General features: G+C 44.5%; 1 protein-coding gene and 1 pseudogene across 13 annotated transcripts in view; one reads left to right on the top strand and one right to left on the bottom strand.

Annotated features, from left to right (window-relative positions):
- Nucleotides 1-3,208: 3,208 nt before the first annotated feature.
- The window catches only part of ERC1 (ELKS/RAB6-interacting/CAST family member 1), a 534,848-nt gene continuing 517,432 nt past the window's right edge, over nucleotides 3,209-20,624 (bottom strand). For 12 of the 13 annotated variants that reach the window (XM_077871590.1, XM_077871601.1, XM_077871600.1 and 9 more), the window contains one exon: nucleotides 3,209-8,680. In XM_077871590.1, coding sequence (XP_077727716.1) covers nucleotides 8,543-8,680 — 138 coding nt within the window. In that variant the 3' untranslated portion in view covers nucleotides 3,209-8,542. The remainder of the gene's footprint in view (nucleotides 8,681-20,624) is intronic. The other variant, XR_013364494.1, reaches the window with a different exon arrangement.
- On the top strand, nucleotides 9,480-10,017 carry LOC144297688 (small ribosomal subunit protein eS19 pseudogene; annotated as a pseudogene).

Raw genomic sequence — 20,624 nt, 5'->3', positions numbered from 1 at the left:
GCCCCCAGGGCCGGCGCACACGCGCCTGGCGTGACAGCCTGCAGCGGACAAGGGGGCGTGTCCCTGCTGTCCCTAGGCTGGCCTGGATGCCTCATGCCCTGCAGGCCGGCAGCAAGTCTCCTCAGAGTCCCAGCTCACAGGGAGCCTCCCATCTGGCTTCAAGCTCTGATGGTGCCCGGGGTTAGTGAAAGGAACCGCCGAGAAACACCAGCAAACAGATGGCCCCAGCTTTGACCCCGGGCCCAATCGCTTCCTGGCCTTGTAATGTGGAGCGACTCTTCCATGGCTCCAGCCATGGCCTGCTCTTTACTACCTCCAGCAGCCCCCTGGTCCCTGGGCCTGGACACTTTCCAGAGTTGACACACACAGGTGCTTTTCTTTTTCTTTTTTTTTTTGGGGGGGGTGGTGATCAGCCTCTCATGGCGGCTGTGGTTAGGTCACTGGTGGTGTGGCTTAGGCTCCCCCAAGTTGGCCTTCTTCTCCGGTGCATTAGAGATCTTTCACAGTGTGGACTCATCCAACCTCCTTTTAAGCTATGTTTGCGGCCACCATGTCTTCTCCTCCATGGTCTTTTTTCTTTTTAAAGATTTTATTTATTCATTTATTTGGAAGGGAGAGAGCACAGTGGGAGTGGGGTGGGGCAGAGGGAGAAACAGACTCCCTGCTGAGCAGGGAGCCTGCAGTGGGGCTTGATCCCAGGACCCCAGGATCATGACCTGAGCCGAAGGCAGATGATCAACCACCGAGCCACCCAGGTGCCCCACTCTCCTCGAGGGTCTTAAGCCAAGATCTTGACATTAGACTGCTTGCAATCCCCAAATACCCTACGACCTTTGCCCCCTCCCTGTTTTTGCTCAGGCCTTTTCTGCCTTCCCCATCCTTGAACTCCTTTGCTGGCAAAATTCAGTTTGCCATTCAAGGTCAAACTTGTAGGTCTATGAAGAGCATTGCCTGCTCTTCTGTGCTCCCAGATTTTATTGGGATACCTTTCTTCCACTGGACTGAGGTCTCTAACAGAAGTGGCCACAGTCGTGGCTTGAAGAGCCCGAGCCCTGGAGACGGAGCTGGGTTTAACCTCTGGCCCTACCACTTATGAGCTACAGGACCAGGAGAAAGGTGTTTCATTGCCCCGTGCTTCATCTGTAAAATGGGGACAATAGCACCTGCTTCATAGGATTGCTATGACAATGAAATGAGATAAACATGGGAAGTGCTGACACCTGAGCCTGACACCTGGAAGGCATGCCCAAACTGCTGTTTGCATCTCTGGAGCCCCGAACACAGAAGAGTCTGAATACTGAACTGAGGGCTCTGGTGGCAGTTTGAGTGGGCAGATTACTTGGATCCTGGAGAAGAAGGTCCATGCGTGATGACTGGGCCAGCAAATTGAAGGATGTGAATATTTAACTCAGAGAAATTTCAAACATTCACGATAATGGAACAGTATAACGAACCCCGTGCATCTGAACCCGTTTCAACAGGTACCAATTCACGGCCCATCTTTCCATATGTATGACTGGCCCCTCGCCACCTCCCCAGCACACATACTGGATTATCCTAAAGCAAATGGCAGATGTGAAAAAAGCAATTTTGTTTTACACTTTTAAAGGAGTTTTCAAAAAGGAAACACATAATCATATATTATTCCTCATGGGTTACGGCTTGTGACTAGTAGAAGGTGGCCTTATTTTCAAGGGAAAGTTGAGGAGAGGCTGAGAGGTCAAGGGGTAGCCGAAGGCTCCCGCTGGGAGTCCAGGGCTCTTTCCAGGACATCTAGGAAAGCTTGTGGATCCCAGAACACTCTCTCACCCCAGACTCTAACTAGTTTTGTTTTTGAGAGAGAGAAAGAGGGGTAGGGGGTGGGGGAGGGAGGGGAGAGACAGAATCTTGAGCAGACTCCACACTCAGCATGGACCTGGTGTGGGGCTCGATCTTACAACCCCGAGATGGTGACCTGAGCTAAAATCCAGTTGAGTGCTTAATGGGCTAGGCACCCAGGCACCCCGAGGCTAATGAGTTCTTAAACATCTTTTAGCCAGCCTGAGATATTCCACCTCAAAAAATTAAATAATAGCAGTCTTTTCCTAATTCAGAGGAAAAAACAAGTTAATGGATGAAATTCTCAATTGCAAATTCTCCTCTCAAATATTTTTCCTTAAACCTTGTGGTCTCTGTGTCCATTTGTCTGCAATTGAGTGCTGGTAGACCATAGAGTGAATAAACAAATAGTGAAATGAGATTAATGGAAACCCTGGAAACAGCTGACCAGTGTAATCTGACAGTTTTCTGTGGACACATCTGCTTGTGATTTTATATTTTGCAGTATGATACATGTTCTGCAAGTGAAATTGTTCCTGCTTCATGGTGACAAAACGAGCAACATTGGGTTCCCAGGCCTGTAAACAGCACCGTCTCCCAGGTGTTCCTCCACCTGGCACGACTTCGCAGCAGCTGCTCGGGCTGAGGCAGGCAGGGCTAGAGCCCAGGTGTGGGGGAACCTGTCAGCAGGGGCCACATCGGACTCGCCTGCCTCCGAGTGCCAACACACAGTGGACAGGAATCTCCACAGGAGGGGGGCAGGGGAGCCAGCAGGTTGATCCCACCCGGGGTGGATGCAGAAATGGAGAGAGGCAGAAAACGCATTCTCATACACGTCCACCCAGAATAATTTCTTATTGAGCATAAGGCCCAAGAGAGACACCCAAACTGGGAATTTTCTTTTCTTTTTTTTTTTTTTTTCCAAACTGGGAATTTTCAAGCACAGGTTCTCTGGTTCCTTTATTTTTGGTATTTGCACTTCCTGTCGGCTGCTACAGCTCCCACATCCCTGAGCTAATACATCGGGTACACCCCAATGAAGCCCAAGGAGTCCCGAGTGGAGGCCCCTCGGCCACACCCTGGCTGCTCCCCCACCTGAGCTCAAGCTCCAGAAACGCAGCTAGATGTAATGGGGACCTGGCTCAGGGCCTAACAGGGCAGGAGGGAGGAGGCAGGTGGGAAGCGACTCTAGAGAGCTGTAAGGGGGCTGCCAGTGCAGGGCTTGCGCGGGACCTGCAGGAGGCCCACTCCTGAGCACACGCCCGCCAGGCCCGAGCCAGCCTTGGCTCCTCCGCCCCCGCCTTCACCGGGGCAACGCCGTGCTGGCATCTGAGGACTCCTCTCGCTTGCATCAGCAGACTGGATGAGGCTCAAAGAAAGACAAGGCACACAACTTTTAAATAACTTTATAATTTCCTGATGGATTTAGTTTGTGAATAAAAAAGAAAAAATGGACAAAGTGTTTACAATAATTATCAAGGCAAAGTTGACCATAACACAATTTGTTTGTAATGTCATTATCCTGTCAGTAACACGACTCCGGCCGTCACACACACACACACACACACACACACACACACACACACACACTTGAAGGCAGCGGGTGCATTTGCATCACAGACATGATCATTGCAGCTGCTACTGTCACCACAAGGAACTCAAGCTAGAAGGAGTCGTGCCGTGCGTTGAGAGAGGGGAGCAGGTCCTGGGGACATCAGGCCTGCACCCCGGCCGCCCTGAGCGCTCAGTGGGGTCCCGGGCAGGCGAGCCGGGGGTGCCCGCCACACCACGGCGGATCGCAGTTACTGGCGGGCGCGGGAAGGAGAGCTGGGCTCACAGCCGGAGGCCGAATTCTCTGGCTTGGCCGCGTTCCTGTCCTTGCCCCACCGGGGTCCAGAGGGGCGGCCCTGGCCAGGGTGGCGGGCGGCCTGAAAAGCTTTAAGGGAAAGCATCCGGGGACCGAAGGCAGAAGGAAGTGAGCCGTGAGTGCGGCCCTTCGGCCTGCGTGCCAGGGGTGGGGTGTCGCTGGCTGCTATAGCACCTACTGGCAGGAAAGAGGCTGGGGGAGCGTGGTGGGGGGGCTCCCACACAGGATCAGGCACACTGACATGGGACCCAGGCAGGTCTGAGGGTGGTTACAGGCTCACACCCTCCGAAACCTCTACCCCGAGGTCCCGAGGATGTACAGGAGATCTCTGGCACAAATGGGACCCTCAGAGCCCCAGATTCCAATTCCTTTGACTCAGCAGTTGTCTCTGTCTCCCAGGCAGTCCTACCTACCTGGAGAGTGTTTCCAAGTGGGGAGCCCGGCTGTCACCTCAGCCCAGCTTGGGAGAAGGGGTAGGAGTTCGACTGCCCCGTAGCTTGAATTCCTTTATTAACATGATATCGCTTTGCATTTTTTAAAAACACAGCTCTTTAACTGTTCAGTTCTACAAACTACTTTTTAATATCTTAATCATCTCAACAATGGACACAATGTAACTGCCCCAATGCTCTGAACCACACAGACAATATTGACAAGCAGAGAAACAAAAGAGGTGGGATGGGTCAAAGATCCGGTCCCCCCAAATCAATCCTAAAACCACCTTTCCCCCAAAAGAGTCAGGAGAAGAAATACCTACAAGAGGGTCACAGCACTCACTAAACACATTGGGGAAAAAATCAGGAGACACTTGGTTACAGTTTTGACACTAAAAAGTCTGGAAACAGTTTTTGATTAAAAAGAGTAAGTGAAGACAGCCATTTTGTTCAGAAGGATTTCCCTGTAATGTGTGTGTGTTTTTTCTTGCCCAGACATTCCCTTAGTCCACGTGGGGAAAACTCCAGATTCTTTTAAAAACAATTCTTTGACCAGTTCAAGTCGTTGTCCTGAGAAGCACTGGCAGTGATGGAGGGTTGGCCTTGCAGGCTTGGCAAAGGGTGGGATGCCCTACTGCATCTACTCTCTGTCCTCACCTGCTTTTCCACAGCTCTGAACTCTTGTGGGTGGGAGGTAAGGCTGGAGAGGCAGACATGGAAGTTACTGATATGATGGACACAGGGCCCACCATGACTCAGGAAGCGCCATGTGAAGGTCACATTCCAAGTAGCAACGTATTCCTTGATTTGCTCTTTCCTCAAAACCCCTGAGGGTAGCTGGTGGGCTTGTGCTTCACTACTGGGGTCAAAGGGGAGGACAGGATGGTTCTGGGATCAGCAGGACTTTCTAGCAGCAAATCCAAATGCCAATCCTGAACGTCATAGGGGAGGGATCAGCTCAGCAGTTGACTAAAACTTTGTGATGATTTCCTCTTCCTCTTCTGAGGAGTGGGTGAGCCAACAAGCTCCTTGTGGAAAACCAAACAGATTTTCAGTGACAAAAGGTGAAAAAGGTGCCAGGTCACACTGACACTGTCAACACTGAAGGCAGTCTTGGGTCCCATCTGCTTTACTAGTATTTCTAAAGATCAACTGTAAGGGAGAGAAGCATTTAGCTTTTCATTAGACTAGAAGATACCAGGTTAAAGGTTAGAGCTGAGATGGATTTGGGGATTCTCATTCATATTTCTTAATATATTAAAGCCCATTTACAATCTTTTCCATTTCAAATGGTACCCAAGTCCTTGTAAATCTCAATTGAGATACTTCATCAAGGACTCAATGAGTACCTGGGATAGAGGTATATGAAAAGATGAAAAAAAATCACATTGTATTTTTTTTAGTCATGAGCCCTGCATTGGATCCCACCCACTCTTCTTCCTGTCCCCTTTTATGATGACCTTGATTTGGGGCACAGATCTCTAGGTGCTAAGGGGCAACTAGACTTGCCAACGGAATAGATGAGTTTGGTGAAAGGAATAGGCAACGTGCAGTGAGTTTTCAAGGCTACAGACCTTCGCCAGCAGTTGAGTGACTTTGTGAAACCATGAAAATCAGAGGAGTGTCATGCAATGATAAGTCTTTGTGTGATGGAAACTGCACATTTAGTAAAAGTTGGCTTGATGAATGAGCTCAACTTGGTAAGATGCTCTATGTACTAGACACTGTATTAATTTTGCCCCTATAATATAAAGTCAGGTCATGTTTGTTATTAAAGTTTGGCCAGAGCCTACTTTCATCAAGAACCAAACAGTCCCCAGAACCATTTGAGATGCTAGGATGACCACCCAAGAGGAATCAAGGTGCTTCCCTGGTACGGTTCACAGATACCAGACATATGATGTTTGTCCCAGGAGTTGTTCTTCTTAGAAACACTGCCAGAGGTCTTCCATAAGGTTTTGGAGGGGAAGCAATAGGAAGGATTGGAATGAAAAGGGGACGAAAGGAAGTGCAGTGAGAGTCACACAGCAGGTGGGTGAGTGTGGCAGATACTGTATTTGAGAGTAGAGACAGAATGCGCAGGATCTAGTGAGACCTGACTGATGCCCTCCCCTGCCAAACCTGCTGGAGAATGGCAGCCAGGGCCACATCACTTCTCCGGGCATGGCCTCCTGCCTGCCTGCTCTGGCCTGCTGTAGTCCTGTGAAGGGTATCATCATACCTCAGTTCTCTGCATTATGGTAGATAAAGTGACATTCCAATACTTCAGGCCTAAGTACTGGGGACTTTCTATATGATTTACGGGCAGCGCAATAAATAAACAGAATTGAGGTGACTGAGCACAAACGACCACTACTTACTATCTAATCCCTACATCTCCCACCTCCCCCACTTCTGGGCAGCCTGGCTATCAGGAAGCATCTCAGTAAGAAGTTTATGAGCAGAGCCCACTTAACCTTCGATAAGAAACAGTCTACAGCTTCTCACAGGACAGACTGTTTTACACCAGGGAATTAGGGCAGCTGGAGATATGACCATATAAGTTAATGGGACAGTCGAGGGCTGCTGGTGGGAAGATACTGGGCTGATGGCCGTGGTCACTTTACAGGCAGCACCGGATTCTCTGGAGGAATAACTGGGGAGGGGGAAGGGGGAGAGTGCAAGGGAAGCACATCTAGCCCAGCAACTCTTATCAGAAGATGTGAGTGTCTGGTGGGCATCTGGCCAGAGAGGTGGTCAAAGGGCTAGATTTGGGTTAAGTAGTCTCTTTCTTGGTGCCTGATTATTTATGACTGCCACTGTCTAAGCTTGGGAAGAATGCCCTTCAAGATGTCAATACCTTCAATGGGATTTGCAATGTTAGGGTCAATTTTCTGATCTGTGACACGGAGCTGGCCAGGTTCCATGCAGTGTGCGCAGACGTGTTAAGAAAACACTATCCACTGCTGTAGCCACCCCCCACCAAACGCTACACTCTTGTAGAGTAACAGCAACAACAACAAAAATCCTGAACCCTCAACTAAGATCCTGCAGGCAAGTAAGCAACTCAGCTTCGTGCTCCCCAGACTCATCAATTCCATTACAGTGAGCAATGAGAAAGGCTCATTTGTGAAAGATTCTTCTGGAAAAGAGGACTTCTACTAAGATAAAAGGAGTGGGGAGGGGAGGGGCAGGCCTTCTGCTGCTTTGATTCAATCAGGTATGTCTCATGGAATCCTTTATACTTCTCCATCCCTGGAGAGAGACTTTTTTCAAGGATGGGTACCTAACAGTGACTTACACACAGTAGGCATTTCATAAATATTCTTTGCATGAAAGAATGGAGAAAGGAATGTGTGTGGGATGAGAAATATTCACTTGTGCCAGAGGAGGTTCTAGACAATGCACAAGCCATGGTTCTGCGGGAAGGGAGGAAGGCCAGTCATGAACATCAGCAAACACTGGGCTGCAAGAATAGGGAACGTGGGTGGTGGGTAGCATCAAGGGTCTATCTAGCATGCCAATGAAGAGGAGCTTTAGAAGAAACCAGCCTGGCCCCACAGAACGGTCATCTTCTAAAGAAGCAGAGCTGCGGGTGGTGACGGCAGGACCTCAGGTCAAACCCTTCTTCTCTTTCAGATCGAGATATATGATCTGACAGACTAAATAGAATAGGGTCAAAGGTCTTAAGCAAGAGGGACCACGGGGAGAACTGTCCACACCATCCTCTTGTTAACTGGCTGAGGAGGGCAAGGATAAGTGAGATAAACAGGGCTGGATAAAGACTCCAAACTTGGGGTATTAGTGTTCACTAAGCCATCATGAAGCCTTGCAGCTCCCCTGCATGAAACATTACATGTGAAAGCAAGCAAAAGAGACAGTAAAAAGAAGAGTCAGTTTCTCTTTGTCTCTGTTCTCTTTTCCCCTCTCTTTTTTAAAGATTTTTTTTTAAAATTTTTAACCCTTTTAGGAGAAAGCACCTATTGTAATATTAGAACACTCAGCTCTCTTAGTCCATTGGGAAGTTTCTTTCAATATGCTGAACTCCAAGGAGATTCCAGATTTACTTTTCATGTCAAGGACAGAAGGAAAAAGGGCTCTCTGCTCCATGTCCCTCTGTTAAGGGCAGAACCACCAGCTTCCACAGTAGTCCACTGCTGATGACTGGATGGCAGTTCTTCACGGAAATCTGGCCACTTACCAACCTGGACATCAAGAAAATTAGTGTAGAGACAATATCCAAAGTAGAAAGGCAGAGTTAAGCGGTCAACTGTAGAAAGGGTGCTGGAATCACACTTGAAGGACCAACCAAGATAGGATACAGTTTGTAGTGTTTGTTGGGTGCCAAGAAGTTTCTGGGTGCCCGTTCCTTATAGCTCTTCTTTCTTGGCTCCCGGATTTACTATAGCAGGCTGCTGGGCTGGCCACTCCCCATGAAGCAGGGTCAGGAAGACTCTTCTAATGCGTTGACCACTTGCTCCAGGATATCGGGGCAATGATCTGCTATCTGCTGGAGAATGGCATTGGCAAACTCCTGTAGTTCTGCATTGTCCCGTTCACCTTTTTCTAACTCATTCTGAAGCTGAAAGGGAAAGGAAAGATGGGCTTCAGATAAAATTAAATGATCCTGTTTGCACTGGGTTAAGAATTATTGTTCATGAACAAAGAAATGGCATTTCTAACAACAAGAGGGAATGGAGGGCATTATGCTAAGTGAAACAAACCAGAAAGACAAATACTGCATGGTATTGCTTGTAAGTGGAATCCGGGGCGGGAAGGAGTCGCATTCACAGAAACACAAAGTAGAACAGTAGCTACCAAGGGCTGGGGAGTTGGGGGAAATGGAGACATGTTGGTAAAAGGGTACAAACTTTCAGTTATAACATGAACAAGGTCTGAGGATCTACTGTATAATATGACTACAGTTGATAACATTGTACTGCATTATTACATATGCTAAAAGAGGGGCGCCTGGGTGGCTCAGTTGGTCAAGTGTCCAGACTCTTGGTTTCAGCTCAGGTCATGATCTCAGGGTTGTTGGAATGAGCCCCATGTCGGGCTCTGCACCAAGCATAGACCCCGCTTGGGATTCTCTCTCTCCCTTTCCTTCTTCCTCCACGTTAAAAAAAAAAAAAAAAAAAATCCTAAGAGAGTAAAAAAGTGTTCTCATAAGGAAAAAAAGAAGGAAATATTTGAGATGATATATGTGTTCTCTCGACTGTGGGAATCTTCATAATGTGAATCAAATCATCATGTCGTACACTTATATCACAGTTTTGTCAATTAAACCTTAATAAGCTGAAAATGAAAAAAGAAATGACCAAAAAAGTAGAGGCTTCTATGGGAAGTCTTCCTGCAACAAAGTCAACAACCAGGAAGTGGCCCTTTCCCCTGGCTGGCAGCGCGGAGGCCGCACGATGCCTGGAGTTACTGTAAAAGACGTGAAGCAGCAGGAGTTCGTCAGAGCTCTGGCAGCCTTCATCAAAAAGTCTGGGAAGCTGAAAGTCCCTGAATGAGTGGACACTGTCAAGCTGGCCAAGCATAAAGAGCTTGCTCCCTACGATGAGAGCTGGTTCTACACACAAGCTGCTTCCACAGCACGGCACCTGTACCTCCGGGGTCGCGTTGGGGTCGGCTCCATGACTAAGATCTACGGGGGACGTCAGAGAAACGGGGTCAAGCCCAGCCCCTTCAGCAGAGGCTCCAAAAGCGTGGCCTGCAGGGTCTTCCAAGACCTAGAGGGGCTGAAAATGGTGGAAAAGGACCAAGATGGGGGCCACAAACTGACACCTCAGGGACAGCGGGATCTGAACAGAATCGCCGGACAGGTGGCAGCTGCCAACAAGAAGCATTAGAACAAATGCTGGGTTAATAAATTGCCTCATTCGTAAAAAAACAAAACAAAACAAAACAAAACAACCAGGAAGTGTACATGTTAACATCAAATGTTTGTTCATGAAGGTGTGACTAGTCTGAGTCCCAAAGATGGTAAACCAGCCCCAGAGCTCTCACGCCAGATGGAATATTCTCCCCACTGTGTCACAGTATCACAACCATGCCCAGCATGAGGAGAGGGGTACAGGCATGATCTCAGGATCTTAGTCTTGCATAATGGTCCTTGTCCTAGGCAAACTTATATTTAAAAGACCTATCCTGTTTGCTATGTACCACTTGTATTCAGTATGTTGGACTATCTGCTAATTTAGCTAAAGATTATGCTGAGAAACACAGAAGACAGTCCTCTGTTTAGGAGTAAGTATAATTCTAACTTCTTATTGTTTCAAACACCATCCTGGACATTCCTTCAAGCATTAAACCAGCATTTGGTAAGGGCCTACTGTGTGCTAGGTGCTGAAAGGTGAATGGATTTGGTCCTTGCCCTGGAGATAACCATTTAGGTTAATGGAAGAGACAAACACAGAAATGGATAATTAATTGGCACACAGTTTGGTGAGCGCCACAACCAAGGCCTACACATGTGCTCCAGGGGAAGAACAGGAATCGCTGTGCATCCTGGAGGGGTCTGGGAAGATGTTACTGCGGGCAATATCTGATGTAGCTCTCAAGAGCGGGGTAGGAGTCTGTAGGGGAGATCAAAGAAGAGGGTCTCAAGTAGATGAAAGAAATGCAGATGTGCAGAGCTAGGGAACGGCTTGGCATAGAGCTAGGGAAGATGGAACCCTTCCATGTGGCTGGAGCGTAAGGTAAGGGGACTGGGGAGGGGATGGCAGGAAATGAAGCTGAAGAGGCAGAGTGGGGCCAGACTGCAGCTTTATAGCTAAGCAGTTCAGAGTTAATCTGGCAAACAAACAAACAAACAAACGAACAAACAAGGAAGTCTACTAAGAGTTTTTAAATAGCGCGGGGACGTGATCAGCTTCATGTTCTGAGAAGGGAACTGTGAAGATACATGCACATTAGACTAAATGGAAGGAAGAATAAGCTGAGGGAGGTTCCTGTGGCAGGGGATATGGAGCAGGGCCAGGGGACATGGAGGGCAACAGATGGGTGGGCTTCCCAAAGGTAGGGTGATAGGAGTTGAAGTTCAGTGAGAGGGGATGGAGGATCATTTTGACAGTTCTGGCTGGGGACATGAGGCAAATAAGACTGAAAATACAGAAGGCAGAGCAAGTTTTAGGAAAGGAGAGAGATAAACGCTGAATTTCAAGTGTATTAAGGATGTGGGCTTTGGAGTTAGGCTACCTCGATCTCAGTGTCAGCTGGCACTTACTAGTTTGTAGGACCTGGACCTTTCTGAGCCTCAGTCTTCTCATTTATAAAATGGGGCAAATACATTTATAGGGTTGCTTTAAGGATTTAATGAGATATTCATATAAAGTGTAGTACAATGCCCGACATAGAATGTTAGATGTTGTTATAATTATTGTTAAATTGGTAAGATTACCTTGACAGAGCATGTAGATTAAAGAGCAAACAGAACCCAATTTTAATTACACTGCTGACAGAAGCTACATGCTATGAGCCAAGAATTAGCATGCTGCTTCTTCAAATATATCAAAGAGTTGGGAATAGATTTTGCAATCTTCTTTCTGTTAAATGAGGACATGCAAGGACCAGATTTAGACTACACTAAGTCTCCCTCTCTCTCTTTTTTTAATATTTTACTTATTTGAGAACGAGAGCGAGAGTGAGAGAGAGAGAGAGAGAGAGAATGCAGGGGGAAAGGCATGAGCAGGGGAAAGGCAGAGAGGGAGAAGTAGACTCCCCGCTAAGTAGGGAGCCTGACTCAGGGCTCAATCCCAACACCCTGGGATCATTACCTGAACTGAAGGCAGACACTTAAACAACTGAGCCACCCAGGCACTCCTAGACTACACTAAGTCTTTTTTTTTTTAAACTAATGAATTTTATTTTAATTTTTATTTATTTATGATAGTCACAGAGAGAGAGAGAGGCAGAGACACAGGCAGAGGGAGAAGCAGGCTCCATGCACCGGGAGCCTGATGTGGGATTTGATCCCGGGTCTCCAGGATCGCGCCCTGGGCCAAAGGCAGGCGCCAAACCGCTGCGCCACCCAGGGATCCCTACACTAAGTCTTAACGCATTCTCAAGGTCTGGCTGTCATGTGAAAGAAGCCAAAGAAGCCAGGTGTCTTTTTAAATACAGCTGCACAGACTATAACCCAGAAAGACTGCCAGGTGAAGAGGCTACTAATCTCAAATGTCTCGAACGGAACTGAAGTCAACCATGCAAAGTAACGGAGGAGGGTTACCAGATTATAAAACATACTGTAGGGCAGCCCGGGTGGCTCAGTGGTTTAGTGCCACCTTCATCCCAGGGCCTGATCCTGGGGACCCAGGATCGAGTCCCATGTCAGGCTCTCTGCATGGAGCCTGCTTCTCCCTCTGCCTGTGTCTCTGTCTGTTTGTCTGTCTCTCTCTCTGTCTCTCATGAATAAATAAATAAAATCTTTAAAAAAAAAAAAAAAAAAAAAACATACTGTAAAAAGACACTAATTAGCAGAGTATAATACTGATAAAATTAGATCACAGGGATTTAGAATATGATCAGGAGGCATTTGAAATCGATGAATTATATTAGGTCAACTAGGCCTCATGGTTGGATTCCTGCTCATACCATATGTAAGCATAAATTTAAAATTATCTAAAGATCTAAATTTAAAAATTATGCCACGAGTATATATTCTTCTCATGCCCACACAAAGCATTCTCTAGGATATCATATGTAAAGCCATAAAACAAATCTTAATAAATTTAAGATTGAAATCACATCAAGAGGGACACCTGGGTGGTTCAGTGGTTGAGCATCTGGCTTCAGCTTAGAGTGTGACCCCGGGGGTCCTGGGATGGAGTCTCGCACTGGGCTCCCTGCAAGGAGCCTGTTTCTCCCTCTGCCTTATGTCTCTGCCTCTCTCTCTGTCTCTCATGAATAAATGAAAATGGAAATACAATATACCAAATCTATGGGATACAGGAAAAGCAGTTTTTAAAAAAAGATTTATTTATTTATTTGAGAGAGGGGAGTAGAGGGGTGGAGGGAGAGGGAGAGAGGGAATCTCAAGCAGACTCCCCACTGAGTGTGGAGCCCAACACAGGGCAGGGCTTGATCCCACGAACCTGAGATCATGACCTGAGCTAAAACTGAGAGTTGGAGGTTTGCTCGACTGAGCCACCCAGGTGCCCCTAAAAGCAGTTCTTAAGAGGGATGCTCTTATTATTATTATTTTTAAAGGTTTTATTTATTTATGAGACACAGGCAGAGGGAGAAGCAGAAGGGGGGGCGGATAGCCTGGGTGGCTTAGCGGTTTAGCGCTGCTCCGGCCCAGGGTGTCATCATGGAGACCCAGGATTGAGTCCTGCATCGTGCTCCCTGCCTGGAGCTTGCTTTGCCCTCTGCTTGTGTCTCTGCCTCTCTCTCTCTCTCTCTCTCTCTGTCTCTCAGGAATAAATAAATGGAATCTTATAAAAACAAAAAAAAGGCAGAAGAGGGAAGCTCTTAGTAATAAATGCCTACAGTAAGAAGCAAGACAGAGCTCCATCTAACTTTGTTTCTCGAGGATCCCTGGGTGGCTCAGTGGTTTGGCGCCTGCCTTTGGCCCAGGGCATGATCCTGGAGTCCCGGGATCGAGTCCCACGTCGGGTTCCCGGCATGGAGCCTGCTTCTCCCTCCTCCTATGTCTCTGCCCCTCTCTCTCTTTGTCTATCATAAATAAATAAATCTTCAAAAAAATAACTTTGTATCTCAAGAAAAAAATATCTATAAGAGAGTAAATATGATACACCACATTAACAAAATGAAGAATAGAAATCATTCTATTTGATGACCTTTTCAACAGATGCAGAAAAAGCATTTGACAAAATTCAACATCCATGTATGATAACTCAACAAAGAGGGTACAGAGAGAATATACCTCAACATAAAATAAAGGAAAAAAAAAGACAAAAGGACAAGGATTGGTATCACTGATTATGGAAGCGGTACTACAAGCTTAATAACTTAATAGAAAAATAGTCAGAGGATATGAAAAAAAACTCACTGAAGAAATGCAAATGGCTAGTAAGCACATAAAAAATACTCAACTTCGATTAGTAATTAAAGAAATACAAATTAAACAAGATAGGGTTTTGTTCTCTCTATCACACTGGCACAAGTCTTTTAAAGACTGTTAACAATCAGGGCACCTGGGTGGCTCAGTGGTTGAGCGTCTGCCTTCGGCCCAGGGCGTGATCCTGGGATCCTGGGATCAAGTACCACATCGGGCTCCCTACATGGAGCCTGCTTCTCCCTCTGCCTGTGTCTCTGCCTCTCTCTCTCTCTCTCATGAATAAATAAATAAAATATTAAAAAAATATTGTTAACAATCAGTGTTGGGGAAGTGGGTACTTTTATACTACTACGGGAATACGGTGAGCAATTTGGACTCATTAACCAAATTTAAACACAAATATCCTTTGACCAAATAATTCCACTCTTAAAAGTCTACTCTATAGAAATATCAGTAAGAAATTCAAGAACAGATATACAAGTTTGTTTGCCAAGACAATTTGTAAGAACAAAAATTTACTAACAACCTCAGTGTCAAACAAGAGATGAGAGAGATTGATATGTTTGGAGAGATATATACACGTAATAAAAGTGAAATCCAAAACTATTAAGAATGGCTAGATTGAGTGGATGGAAGGGACTTTTCAACTTTACCCGATCTGTTTTTTTTTTTAAATTCTTTTTAAAAACACTGAAGTATAGTTGACACACAATATCACCTTAGTTTCAGGTGTACAATACAGTGACTTAACAAATCTGCATGTTATGCTATGTTCACCATATGTGTAGTTACCATCTGTCACCATATGACACTATTACAATACCATTGACTATATTCCCTATGCTGGACCTTTTATTCTCATGACTTATTCATTTTATAACTGGAAGCCTGTATTCCTCATTTCCCTATCCATTTTGCCCAGCCACCTACCCTGCTTCCTTTGGTACCAGCCAGTTTATTGTATTTATGGATCTCTTTCTGCTTTATGTTTATTCATTTTTTTTAATTCCACATATAAGTGAGATCATATGGTGTTTGTCTTTCTCTAATTTCACTTTGCATAATACCCTATAGGTCCATCCATATTATTACAAGTGGCAAGACCTCATTCCTTTTTTATTTTTACTTATTTTTATTTATTTATTTTTAAAGATTTTATTTACTTATGAGAGACACGGAGACATAGGCAGAGGGAGAAGCAGACTCCCTGTAAGGAGCCTGATGTGGGTGCTCGCTTCGGCAGCACATATACTAAAAAAAAAAAGGAGCCTGATGTGGGACTCGATACCAGATCCTGAGATCACGCCCTGAGCTGAAGCAGACGCTCAACCGCTGAGCCACCCAGGCGTCCCTCGTTACTTTTTTTATAGCTAAGTAATATTCTATTGTATATTTGTATGTGTATAGATCTATCTGTCTCTCACATATCACATCATCTTCATCATTCCTCTATTGACAGTCATCACCTGAGTTGCTTCCATAATTTGGCTGTTGTAAATAATGCTGCAATAAACATAGGGGTACATATATCTTTTCTAATCTAATCAGTGCTTTCATTTGCTTTAGGTAATTGGCCGTAGAGGAATTACTGGATCATATGTTACTTCAAGTTTTAATTTTTTGAGGAATTTCCAATACTGTTTTCCACAGTAGCTGCACTGATTTACATTCTTGCCAAGAGTGCACAAGGGTTTCCCTTTCCCCACATCCTCACCAACACTTATTACTTCTTTTCTTAGTCTAGCCATTCTGACAGGTGTGAAGTGACATCTCATCACGGTTTAATTTGCATTTCCTTAATGATCAGTGATGTTAAGCATCTTTTCATGTCTTTTGGCCATCGGTATGTCTTCTTTGGAAAAATGTCTATTCAAGTCCTCTGTCCATTTTTAACTGGATTAGTTTTTTTTTTTTCTTCTTTTTTTTGGTGATGAGTGGTATAAGTTTTTTAAATATATTTTTGATATTAACCTCTTACTGGATGTATCAGTTGCAGATATTTTCCCCCATTCAGTAGGTTACCTTTTTGTTTTGTTGATGGTTTCCTTTACTGTGCAAAAGCTTTTTATTTTGGTATAATTCCAATAGTTCATTATTATTATTTTTTTTTTAATTTTTTTATTTTTTTTCCCCTCACCCAAGGAGACAAATCTGGAAAAATGTGGCCAAGGCAAATGGCAAAAGAAATTACCATGTTTTCTCCTAGGATTTTTATGGTTTCAGGTCTCATTTTAGATCTTTAATCCATTTTGTTTATATACTTCTGTACTGTTTGATTTCATGTCACAAGCAGCATCAATGTAATAAGAAATATGGATAAAAATATATAATATAAATATTCAAAGCTGCATGGATTTTTAACATGTAATCCTGTAATTCTGATATTGACACCGAAAAGGGACAAATAAAAATGTATAAAATATTCATTCAAAAAGTACTGACTGTTTGCCAGTGAAAAGGAATTTAGTTCTGATACATGGTATGAGATGAACCATGAATACCTATGCTAAATGAAAGAAGCTAGTCACAAAAGACCACATATTATAGGATTCTATTTTTATTTTATGTCCAGAATAGGCAAATCAAAAGTCAGAAAGTAGATTAGAAGCTGCCTAGAACTGAAGCAGGATAGGGTAATTGGGAGTGATTGCAAATAAGTATAGGTTTCTTTTTAGAATGATGGAAATATTTGAAAATTGATGTGCTGATGGTTGTACAATTCTGAGAATGTACTAAACCTACTGAATTGTGCACTTTAAACAGGTTAAGTGTATGGTGTATGGATTATGGCTCAATAAAACTGTAAAAAAATACTGAGTAATCAGTGCACAATGTAGTAAATGCCCACAGACAGGTATAAAGTGCTACTGTCTTCAGTTTGGACAGAAAAAAGGAGAGAAGGGAGGGGAAGTTTCCTGAGGAATATGGCTGTTAGATATGAGAGGATAGACGAGAGGGTTGCTCTAAATGGAGGAACAGTATGAGCTCACAAGGCACAGAGGAGGAGGATGTGCACTTGGCTGCTTGCTGAAGTTCAGGAATACAGGAATCACTGGGTCTTGACAGAAGCAATACCAGTTCCTGAGGATGATAAAAGGCTGGCGAGGCTTGGGCACAATCCCTGAGGACCCTCATTCTGTTAGGTGGTTTCAGTGAGGCCACACCTAGGGCACTGCATTCCATTTCAGGCACCTCATTACCCGAAAAATGGAGACAAACTGGAATAAGTTCAAAGGAAAATGGCAGGTATGACTAAGAAGCTGAAATGATCACTTTATGAGGCAGGATTAGAAGAACTAAGCAGGAGGCCTGAACTAAGTGAAAACTAAGGGAAGGGGATGCGATTCTGACCTGTAAATGTCAGGAGGATGTACACGAGAAGCAGAGGACTGACTGCTAACAGGAGGAAGTATAACTACAAGTAACAGAAAAAGATTAAGGGGAAAAAACCAGAGGTGGACTGTAAGACTAGGCTTTTTCCAAGGGCTAAATGAATGGTTGGCCCTGGAAAAAGGTGTTTAAAAAGGGAGGGGATCAGAAGAATCAAAAAGTTTAGAGAAGGGACCACCCGGGGGGTGGGAGGGTGGTGGGGTGGTGGAGGTGGGTGGGGGTGGGGGCGTGGCTCAGCGGTTTAGTCGCCTTCAGCCCAGGGCATGATCCTGGAGTCCCACATCAGGCTCCCTGTACAGGGCCTGCTTTTCCCTCTGCCTGTGTCTCTGCCTCTGTCTCTCTCTCTCTGTATGTCATGAATAAAAAAAAAAAAAAGTTTAGAGAAGGAAGTGTTCCTTTATTAGCTGGAGTTGCTTTCCCTCTGGTGGGGCTTTCTCTGTTCTCCAGGGATCGTGCATGGTTTGAGTTTTATCTGCAAGCAGTATTAGATGTGGACATGGCTGAGCAGGGGGAGAGTTCACTGGCACTCAATCCATTATATGCTAACATTTCCCGTCTTGAAAAAAAAATCTCAAAGATCAACTTTTCTTGTGAAACTGGAATTACATTTAAAATGAGGATTTTTATATTGACTTTGAAACGCAAAGCTTTAGTCATTCTGAATTCAAAGGAGTACAGGAATGTATGAAAGAAAAAAAAAAAGACCACTTAGGAAAGAAAGGCAACGTGAAGTAAATCAAACTAAAAATGTAGACAGATGTGTTATACAGCACAGGTGTGGAAACAAACCTTAAAATGTGTTAGTACCTCGTTATTTTAAAATACTTCTTTAGCATGTGTATCACATGTTAAAAAAGGAAGTTTTTGTACAGTATCAGTATGCAGCAGGTCCTATGGTTAAATTGGGAAAAGGGTGTTCTAGCTTCTGAAGTGTAATTTACCAGATCTCACTCAAGATATTCTGGCTCCCTCTACCCTCTGCCCACTGCCCATACCCTGCCCCCCACGCTTGCCTATTCAACACTTACCTCCTCCTCAAAGAAAGACCCCTTTAGACTTCACATCAGAAAAGAATTTCCCAAAAAAGTACAAACATGTAATATTTGGGATTTAATGAAAATGCTTATTATATCCTAGCTGCAATGAATTAAATCCGTTTCTCTCCTTCTTTCCCTCCCTTGTTAAAGCTACATATCCAAACTTAGTGGATTTAAGACTGAGTAATCCAAAAAGATCTTCCACTTCCTATTCTCTATAATATTGGTGGGCTAATTCTGCCGCTGCAAGAATTGCAGTGAAAAATACTGCCTTCTTGGTTTACTTTCTTAAAAATAGCATAATTATAATGTAGCACGTAAATTCACACGATGCCCTCTATAGATAGAAAGATGCAATTTTCTGTGCATGTATTGAAAGCTTTGCATCTAAAGCGAACAACAAACTTAAAAACACTTCCAAAGTAAAATAATTTCCATGAAACTGCAAAACAGATTTGTTCCCATGAATCCTGCAAGCTCCTTCTAGAACTTAAACATTAAATCCCTTATCTCAGCACCCTCGTTTTCCCCATATTTAAAGTCTCTACTACAAAATCTTCCTCAAGTCTCTTGGGCACCTCAAGATTTAGTGGAAAGGGACCCCTGGGTGGCTCAGCAGTTGAGCGTCTGCCTTCGGCTCAGGGCATGATCCTGGAGTCCTGGGATTGAGTCCCACGTCGAGATCCCTGCATGGAGCCTGCTTCTCCTTCTGCCGATGTCTCTGCTTCTCTCTCTCTCTCTCTGTGTCTCTCATGAATAAATAAATATTTTTTTTTAATTTTTATTTATTTATGATAGTCACACAGAGAGAGAGAGAGGCAGAGACACAGGCAGAGGGAGAAGCAGGCTCCATGCACCGGGAGCCCGACGTGGGATTCGATCCGGGGTCTCCAGGATCGCGCCCTGGGCCAAAGGCAGGCGCTAAACCGCTGCGCCACCCAGGGATCCCTAAATAAATATTTTTTAAAAAGATTTAGTGGAAAAGCCCATACATACTAAACGTTAATTTAACTAAGATACTCTGGAAGAAGGGATTAATGGAACAACAGATGAATAGGTATGCACAGTATGATGTGCTTTGCACAAAGAAACAGAAATTTGAAAGTGTGGATTAGGGATGACTGTGAGGGTAGCAAGTCCTGCTGAGCCAAACATCCTGCATGTGGGATCTGGTGCCATTAGTGACAAAGGGCACAGCACTCAGGATGGCTCAGTACTGTTCATTGTGTAAGCAACCAGTGAATCTGTGGAAATTGCTACTAAGGTAATTGCAGACATTAAATACACTACCTCAAAATAACCTCACAACACTCCTTGTTCCTAATTTCTTCTCCAGGCTAACTTGAGCAACCCTTGCATGCCCCGTCTCTTGAATGAACTCTGTACTTCTAGTCTCTCCTCTCCCGGTCTTTACTGTGGCTTCAGAGGGCACTCTCATCCTGAAACTTTTTTATTTTTTTATTTTTTTTTCTGAAACTTTTTAAATCTGCTTCTCTCATAAGCTAGCACCCATTTTTCTCTCCTTTCACCATCAAACATCTCAATGGAATAGTCTATATTTGCTACCTCTGTTTCCCATTTCCCTCCTTAGCATCTAAGAATTTACTTTCTGCTATTCACTGAAACTGCTCTCTCAAAAGGTTACTAAACCAAGACTTCTACATTGAAAACTATAAAACATTATTTAAAGAAATAAAGATATCTTAACGGCAGGAATACAACATGACCATGCCTCGGAAGAATCAGAAGTATAAAGTGTTGATTCTGCCCAAACTGATTTACAGATTCAATGCAGTCCAAATAAAAACCTTGGCAGGTGGATGTACACATGAGTGTAAACTGACAAACTAATTTAAGGTGTAAGTGGAAATGTAAAGAGCCAAGAATAGCCAAAGCAATATCAAGGAACAAAGTTATAAGAACATGAAGAACAATCATGAAGAAAGGTATTACCATTAAAGCTACAGTTATTAACAGAGCTTGCTACAGGCACAAGAACAAGCATAAAGACCAATGGAACAGGGACTGTTGGAGAAGGGACTCCAGAAAAACAGCCCCAGCCTGGGAATAAC

This window comes from Canis aureus, chromosome 25 (genome assembly GCF_053574225.1).
Source record: "Canis aureus isolate CA01 chromosome 25, VMU_Caureus_v.1.0, whole genome shotgun sequence".
NCBI classification, from domain to species: domain Eukaryota; kingdom Metazoa; phylum Chordata; class Mammalia; order Carnivora; family Canidae; genus Canis; species Canis aureus.
Note: the sequence above shows the minus strand (reverse complement) of the source record. Positions and strands in the feature narration are given on the sequence as shown.